Raw genomic sequence first — 8,646 nt, forward strand, 5'->3', positions numbered from 1 at the left:
GGCGCACCGGGTGAAACTGCCGGCAATTACTGGCAGCAACTTCAGGAGAATGGCATTACGACTAAATGCCAGCGAGCGAGCTTGAAAATTTTGACATTTTACAGTCCAAAAACTGCCGTTTGTAGCTATACTTTTTCGCTTTGAAAATTAAGAGGGGGCGGGACGCCCGGTGCGCCCCTCCCCCTGGATCCGCCACTGGTAGTCAAGGGTGTCGGTTTAAGTTCATGACTGGGGGAGGTATGACCAGCGAGGTGGCGTCGAAGTGACCAAGTATGGGAAGGATGTCCAAAATCTATGTATATAGTCAACACTGTATAGAATACACTTGTACTAGTAGATAATTATGTATAAAATCAGTGCTGCCAGAACCAGGGGTGCGAATTACTTTTGCCCACGATTTTTTCTTTTTTAAATTTTTGTCCCCGATGCAAAATTTCAACAAAAAAAATGAATAGATAAAAAATAATAATCATTTAGTGTCCGGCGTTGAGGTCGCTCGCAGACTGAAGTTTTTTATTTTTGTATTTATTTTTTTTTTTTTTAGGGTCTGACGGGGGGGTGCGTTCGCACCCAACGCACCCCCCCCCCCCCCCCCCCCCCCTGGTGACGCCCATGTAAACTGCATCAGAATGTCAGTCTACATGCTTATTTTTGCTAAAGGGCAAATCCAGACCAAAAGTGTCATTATTTCATAAACGAGAGACGGTATACGCTGCAAGAAAATCGAACAACTTACAAGTTCGATTCCCACTTTGCTATACTTTTCGCAGCTATTCGGTACTTTCGAATAGTGTGAACCGGTGTGAGGAAATCCTATCGTTCGATTCAAGCTATTCGCGTGCCCTCGAAAAACGAGCCTGAATACCCGAATAGTATACTTCTATGTGAACGCAGCCTAAGCCGCCAGTGGGTACGGACGTGTTGGCGCTTGCAATCTTTGTGTGTACGCGGTATTCTCGGACCGGTGGTAATGGGTGCGAAGTTCGCCAACGACGTGACAGGCTCGTACATACTTGTATGAGTGTACACGCTGGAGAGCTAGCGAGAGGGCTAGCGATCCGAGAGGGTATAAGTAGCGAAGGTTACGGCGTTGGCTAATAGACAAATCCACCAGTTACCAAAACCCAGAATTGAAAAGCGATATTGGTAAAAGCAAGTTTGCTTGTGGATACTGCAATCTAATACAGTCATCAATATGCCACCTAAGAAGAGAGGAGCTCCGAAAACGTCGCAGAAAGTAGCTACAAGTGATGAACCTGAAGCGAAAAAATCGCGTCGAGCTGCTGCGGCAAAACCCGCGGCCTCCGACATGGAGGTGTGGTACGATGCGGACTGGAGCGCCGTGGGGGAGACAGGCTCCAAGGGGCTGCCGCCAATGTTCAAGCTCTCCGGGCCAGGTGTGAAAGGATCAAGCAAAGTGGCTGGATTCGATCTAGACTACACACTAATCAAGCCCAAGAGTGGCAAGAAATGGCCAACAGGTAAGTGTGCAATGGAATAAAACCCTCAACATGTTGTTGCTATTCATGATCAGTTTGACTTGCTCGTTGTAAACCGGGTACAAGTTTTCTTTAGGAATAGGATTGAACGGAGCTCCCAGGTACAGGTGGGCGTGTCCGTCTAGGCCAAGGGCCAAGGGAGTGTCGTGTGACCGATATACATCAGGTGGGATGTGTCAACTTTTTAGAAGGTGGAATCGAAGAGATAGAATGAATGACATAACTTTTAGATGATTTGTGCACTGTGCTGTGGTACACTGTAACACCTGCACAAGCATTATAAGTTGATTAAGGAGATTGAACCTGAAATTAAGAGAAAATGACAAAGTTATTCCCTATTATATGTATCACTGGATGTGGTGCAACTGAAAGAGCATGCATGCAGATAAACTGTGTAAATTTGATAAGGTATGTTTTTATGATTTGACTGCAATTTCAACCTTACATGTAGGGGAAATCAATAATAAATGTGATCTGACAATTGATGTTTCTAAATTTGTGCTTTTTATGTGAACCATTTTCATAACCTCATGCACTTCATAAAAAGAGCCATGAAGGGAGCATTATTGTCTTATACAATATGCATCACAAGTTCACAACATGTGAGGTTGCATTTCTGAAGACCACTTTGAGGTCTGCTGAGAACACAGAATTGTATCTAACAACTCTCAGACACTTACACTTTCAGAAATTTTATAGTATTAAATTTTCTTCTATACCATAAATCTCATTCAATCCAGAACAACTCTCTCCCCCCCTCTCTCTCTCCCAGAGCAAACTGCTGCACGTTGTATATCATCAAGTAATCTAGAAGAAATATACAGAAAATGTAGTTTCTAAGTTTCAGAATTGAAAAAAAAAGAAAACAAAAGCCAATCTATAACTTTTGAATTGTTTAAAGAGATGGAGTTAAAAGGGGCCTGAGCTTTCGATCCCAGCAGAATCTTCATCAGAGGCAAAATGACAGACAGGCAGGGAAAGCATCCACAAAGAAGGACTATACACAACAAGAGCAGTCAGGGGAGGACTAGGGACACAGAACAAAGAAAACAAAAGGGATTGGTTGGAAGTCATGGGCAAATAGCCCAACAAGTAAGGGAGGGGGATTAAAGCAGGAGGGTGGACAGACAAAAGGCAGAGGAGGGTCAGTGATGATCCCAAGGATCAGAGGGGGCAACCTGTGAAGGACAAGGATGAATAGGGAGGCAACATCAAACAAGATAAGGAACAACAGAGGGATAAAGAAAAGAGTGAAATGGCTACTAAGTAAAGGGGGGGGGGGGCTGAACAAGCAGTGAGCCCTGATTATTACCTCATGTTTAAAAAGATTTTACCTTGCAGGACCATATTCCCCTGTTTCTGCATACCTCGCCTCTTTCCTCAGCACTTGGTGTACAGGGACTACCATTGTTAAATCATCCAGGAAAGAACAGATTATAATGAATACAAATTGCTATTTGTGCCGTTTTTCATTAATGCAATTTCAAATTGCCCACCCACACTAGGTCCATCAGACTGGATGTTGCTGGACAAGGTGGAATCGAAACTGAAGGAGTTACACAAGGATGGATACAAGATCGTCATCATCAGCAACCAGCGAGGAATGGAAAAGGGTCACACCAAGCCAACTGACTTTCAGAGAAAGATCAATCAAATTGCCAACTATCTGCAACTACCTATTCAGGTAAATTGTGAGTTTCATATGAACTCTTTGATATAGCTCATCCAGTCCTGAGGAAAGTTTGATGCAGAAATTATCATTTTGTCATCATTACCTCTTGGATTGGCAACTCTGGATTTAACTGTATATATCTCATATTACACAATTGGATGGAACAGGTCAATTCATAATATCTGTATAAATCACGGGTTAAAGAAAAAAGAACTTAAGAATTTGTCCATTCCCAGGATATACAATGTACACAGAAACTTTAATTGTCTGAATACGGTATATAGTTAATGATAAGCCTTGTTTAACTTTATCCCTTATCAATCAAAGCTTGGATTATGTGCTTATCATGCAAAGGTTGATTTTCATTTCCATCCACACCTTTTTTTTTGGTTGTTGTTGTTCTTAAAAGAGATGGGAGCAGGTTGATTTTCCTTAGCCCGACATCTGTTGATCCACTTTACATTACTGTCAAACAACTGTTCAGTCTAGAAAAAAAATACATTGCCTTCCCAGTTCTACAGCCAACATTCTTTGCTCCAAAGTTGAGTATTTTCCTCCACCTCATGTGATGCCATTGTAAACTACAATGTACTATTGTGTCCTTGATACTTCTGGTATAGTAAGTTTCAAGCACAACATAAAAACTGCTTAAAAACAGTGAAAATTTGGTGGATATTCATCTGGGAACGGCTGAGATATCACCCAAAATACAGAGATGGCTAGATGACTGCAGCTTATATGTGGGACCTCAATTATGACATAGCATGTAATCCCCCTGTAGCACCTCCATGGTATATCTATCCCTACCTTTACATTTGTATTTGCAGGAGAGAGAAAGAGAGAATGTGTGTATTGATATTTTGTTTTGTGTATGTGTTTATATATATGTCTGGGTGTGGGTCTGTATAAATATGAGTGCCTCCTCACTTGCATAATTCAAATCACTCATGAACTACTCTACTCTATGCTGCATCTACAATGATACAGGGAAACCTTGTTTTAAAGAGGTTGGGTATCATACATGACCAGTGCTACGTTTTGAAAAGTGAGGGGGCCCACTTTATATTTTCTGCTGCCACTTCTGGGTTTCATCAGCTGACAAGCAAAAAAGAAAAAAGAAAGAAAGAAAGAAAAAGGCTGCTTCCTGCACTCCATCGGCTGGCAAACGTCAAAAGTTTAACCACAAAAGTGTGTGTGTGTGTGGGGGGGGGGTGGGGGGGGGGGGGGTGAGCCCCCCGCCCCCAGGTTCCGCCAACCCTGATATACCAAAACCCTTTTTGGACGAGGTGATATTGCAGATCCTAACTTTAGTTAACTTTATACATTTCTTTGTTGTTGTATCCTGGTATACTATAACAAGGTAATTGTGATTTTTAGCTCCTCATTGTAATGAGGTTCAATCCCTTGTTTAGTGAAATTTGCTGCTTCCATCATTTATTGGTATTAGGTTGACATTGCAAGTAACCTGTAACTTGGCTTAAGTGTGCATTTTTAAGGGTTAATCTGCTTGTTCATTGTACAGTGCTTTGCTGCAACTGGAGAAAACCACTATCGCAAGCCAGCCACTCTCACGTGGGACTACATAGTTGAGGAGGAGAACGACGGAGTGAAACTCGACATCTCAAAGTGCATGTACGTTGGAGATGCTGCGGGCCGGCCCAAGAACTGGGCCCCGGGCAAACCGCGGGATTTCTCTTGCTCTGACCGCATGTTTGCCATCAACATTGGAGTCCAGTTCTATACACCGGAAGAGTTGTTCCTCGGCGAGAAGGCAGTCCCATTTGATTGGCATTCCTGTGATCCCAAGAAGGCACTGGAAGAAGCCAAAAATAAAAAGCCTGCAAGTGACTACCACAAGAAGGTAAGGCTGCAGAGACAATAGTGGTCGAGGGATACTGAAAGGTCAATTGCAATAATCTTGAAAATCACTTTAAATACAGCTTTGTTGAAAAATGTGAAAATAGTGCAAATAAAAAGGCAACCTCATTTGCAGGTCTTCACAGAGCTGAGAAGAGTGAAAAAGAAGGAGTCATGAAATTAGCTGGGAAGTGCTACTTTTGTAGGGCTTATGTTTATGTTGAAGCATTTTAAAACTTAAATATGATAATTTTTGAAGGAACACTTGAGCCCGTGATAGTTTTAATAGCAAACATGAATGGATTCACATGGAACATATAGAATAGTGACGATGAATATAAAGCTAAACCATATTCATCATTCTCATTTCATCAAGAACTATTTATGAATTGTTTGCGTTGGAACTTCTGAGTGAAGACATTGTCATTTTTAATATCCCTTTACTGTATATTATTGCAGAGCAAAGACCTGGTCCTGATGGTGGGACCACCCGCATCAGGAAAGAGCTTCTTTGCCAAGCGGTTCCTGGTCCCTCATGGCTACACCTGGGTGAACCGGGACACCCTGAACACGCCTGCCAAGTGTCTGAAGGCCACGGCCGATGCAATCCAGGCGGGGAAGTGTGTGGTTGTGGATAACACCAACCCGTCTAAATCTACCCGTGGAGACTACATTGACCTGGCCAAGGAAGCAGGTCAGAAACCATCACACAAAATCATTTCCTTCTGTCCCCTTTTCTCCCGTCTCCACTAAGTGCAACTTCAACTTCCAGCTCTCTGCTGCCCCTTACTTGTCACTATTTGCCTTCCTCACATTCTCCCTACACTGTATGTCGCTTCCCTCCTCAACTCTCCTGTTTCTAGGCTTTTCTTTTGTCAAGCCTCAATCCCTACAGGCTACAAGGACTATGTATACATGGTGTTATGCGCAAACCTTTCTCCCTCATTTACTTCACCATCCAAACCTTCAAGCAACACATAAAATCATTTCATATTTTTGTGCTCTTCAACTAACAAAAAACTTCCAAAGCAACAGCAATAACCGAAAGACAGTGAAGGACAAAGATGAGCAGTGATTGGCCTAAGAACAACCTTGGTGATTTACTTTCTGAGATATCGTAGATAAGATTGAGCAGAGATGCTGTTCAGGTTCATTTAATTTTACTTTGATAATACACATCAGTGAAGGCATCAGTAAAAATCACCCACACAAAGTACTTGGAACAGTCCAACATGCCTGAGGTGATAGCTGAGAGTGTTTGGACTGTTTCAAAAGTACACTGTATATACCTAGTGTGGTTAGTCATACTACAGTGATGTTTATTATATGTTTTATAACATGATGAAGCAGATCCTTGTCATCAAAAAGAATTTCAAATGTAGGCATTTTAGATTCTGCAGCAGCCAGCCATTTTCACAAGTGTATAAAATGATGAAATCTCACTTGATCACCATAGCAATGTGAAAGTGCTAATGATGGCTCAATATACTTTACTTTAATAACATCCAGTCATAAGCGAAATTATGTTTAAGGCAAAATGAATATTGCATGTTATAGATTTAAGTAAGTATTGTATGTCATAAATTCAAATAAGTGAAACTACACTGTATTTGGAAAGCAGCAGAAGCCATTTGTGCAAGTATATAAAATGAATATAAACAGAACTTGGCAAATGCAAACTATGTTTCATTAACATGTATTGTCCATTCTCACCATCAGGCTACACTGTTCGCTGCTTCATGATGCAAACTCCACTGGAGCTGGCCTTCCACATGAACATGTACCGACAGTCGCTGACAGAGGGCGACACACGACGCATCCCAGCGGTGGCCTACAACATGTACAAGAAGAATTTTGAGATGCCGAAAACCAGCGAGGGTATCGCAGAGATTCGGGAGATCTCATTCATGCCTCATTTTGAAAGTGAAGCGGACAAATCAATGTTTTTGAAATGGACAGACATGAGTTGAACAGTTATGTGCCACTGACTTGTGATCTATTCCGTAGAATATTCTTCATAGTGATGAGTGTAGGTCTGTAAAACTCTGTCTTTCAAAGCTTTAAATTTGTGGAATTTTTTTATATGTCTTTCGTATTCCTCTTGCACTTTGCAAAACCTTGCAAAAAGCCTTTTAATGTTGTGTCAAGATGAAACTACTGGAAATTATTATGTGCCTCAAAGAGTAAAATTTGTCTTTTATAGTATAGAGTGTGATACAAAGTGGTCCTTTGAGTGTGAACAGTTCTTCTGTTCGTGAAATATATGTGCCAATGGATAGATTTTTGTACCAGTTATTGATTATGCTCATTGTTAGGGAGCAGGATGTTCATTCAAAATGTTGTTTAGTTTGCAAAAAAGAAAGTATATATATATATATATATACATGTATATATATATATATATATATATATATATATATATATATGTGATACTTGTATGTGTACTCTGTATGGTGAATTTGAATTTTGTTGCTTGTAGAAAGTAAAAAAAAAAGAGAAAATAATGTATTTGACTGTGATGACTTTTTTTTTTAAATCAATGACTTACTGATTTTCTTATTTCAATATGAAGAAACACCTTCTATTAGTAGGTCTTCTTTTTTGCCAGAATATGATGATCATCTGATAATCTGGTAATAATAATGTGTAATTTGCGGGCAAAGACCTATCATAATGTAAGAGGTCATGCAAGAAACTGAAGAGATGTGTTAAGGGTGATGGAAAACTGTCGTATGGGTTGTCAAGATAACATCCAGTATGAAGGCTAGTATGTCAGCATACAGGTAATATTATACTCTCATGGTCAAAGGATTGAGCATGAAATCTCTCCAATGTCCAAATACTTGTGACTCTGCTATACATGTAGTTGTAAGAGCACTATGTTTTGAGCAAACCTTCATGTGTAAGATTAAGTCAACTTCTTCACATATAATCTAACCTCATTTTTTTTTTGTTTCTGCAGCTGTCAGGTATATACAACCTACTGTATATTTTAGTAACTTGTACTTACTGGATACAACAAATTTTGCAGGTGTGTGCAACAGGCTGCTCCTGTTTTCTGTTGTTCCAACAGATATGGCATTGCTGTCATATAATGTGTCATTTCAGTTTATCTATTCAATTGCTTGTTTTCTGGGTTTTAAAAAAAATTTTTCTTCTGGAACATGATGTATATCTTGTAATCATACATACATGTACATGTATATATATATATATATATATTATATATATACACACACACACACACACACACATATATATATATATATATATATATATATATATATATGTATGTATGTATGTGTGTGTGTGTGTGTGTGTGTGTGTGTGTGTGTGTGTTAGAAATCCAGAAAAGGATTTATTTTGATATAGCAGGGCTTCTGTGTCAGATCTATCTCAGATATGAAAGTGTAATTCTACATTTCTTTATGAAACTTAATACAACTCAGTGACAGTACTACACGGTATCATTATTGCATTTGTTTAACCTTTTTAACAAGGTCCAAGCTTGGTGCTGTGATGTGGACAAGATACCAGATAAACAATTTCAAATTGAACCACTTTTTAAAATAATACTTGAAATATCATCAAGAGTAATGTCAATAATTTCAACAATAA

General features: G+C 39.8%; 1 protein-coding gene across 1 annotated transcript; it reads left to right on the plus strand.

The window, feature by feature from the left end:
• Positions 1 to 1,105: 1,105 nt before the first annotated feature.
• Positions 1,106 to 7,359, plus strand: LOC139738922 (uncharacterized protein F21D5.5-like). The gene is made up of 5 exons (XM_071649546.1): positions 1,106 to 1,481; positions 3,005 to 3,183; positions 4,694 to 5,032; positions 5,488 to 5,722; positions 6,748 to 7,359. Exons 1-5 carry the CDS (start codon positions 1,196 to 1,198, stop codon positions 6,996 to 6,998), a joined length of 1,290 nt encoding a protein of 429 aa, XP_071505647.1. The 5' UTR covers positions 1,106 to 1,195; the 3' UTR covers positions 6,999 to 7,359.
• Positions 7,360 to 8,646: the final 1,287 nt, after the last annotated feature.

Source organism: Diadema antillarum, unplaced genomic scaffold (genome assembly GCF_040938485.1).
Source record: "Diadema antillarum isolate AM-2024a unplaced genomic scaffold, OU_Dant_1.0 seq00000774_RagTag, whole genome shotgun sequence".
NCBI lineage: Eukaryota > Metazoa > Echinodermata > Echinoidea > Diadematoida > Diadematidae > Diadema > Diadema antillarum.

What these genes read in the sequence shown, in the direction of transcription:
- LOC139738922 (XM_071649546.1), top strand. Translation starts at nt 1,196, where the DNA reads ATGCCACCTAAGAAGAGAGGAGCTCCGAAAACGTCGCAGAAAGTAGCT. An exon ending in TGGCAAGAAATGGCCAACAG is followed by an intron (nt 1,482 to 3,004) that starts GTAAGTGTGCAA and finishes CACCCACACTAG; the next exon opens with GTCCATCAGACTGGATGTTG. An exon ending in CAAGTGACTACCACAAGAAG is followed by an intron (nt 5,033 to 5,487) that starts GTAAGGCTGCAG and finishes ATATTATTGCAG; the next exon opens with AGCAAAGACCTGGTCCTGAT.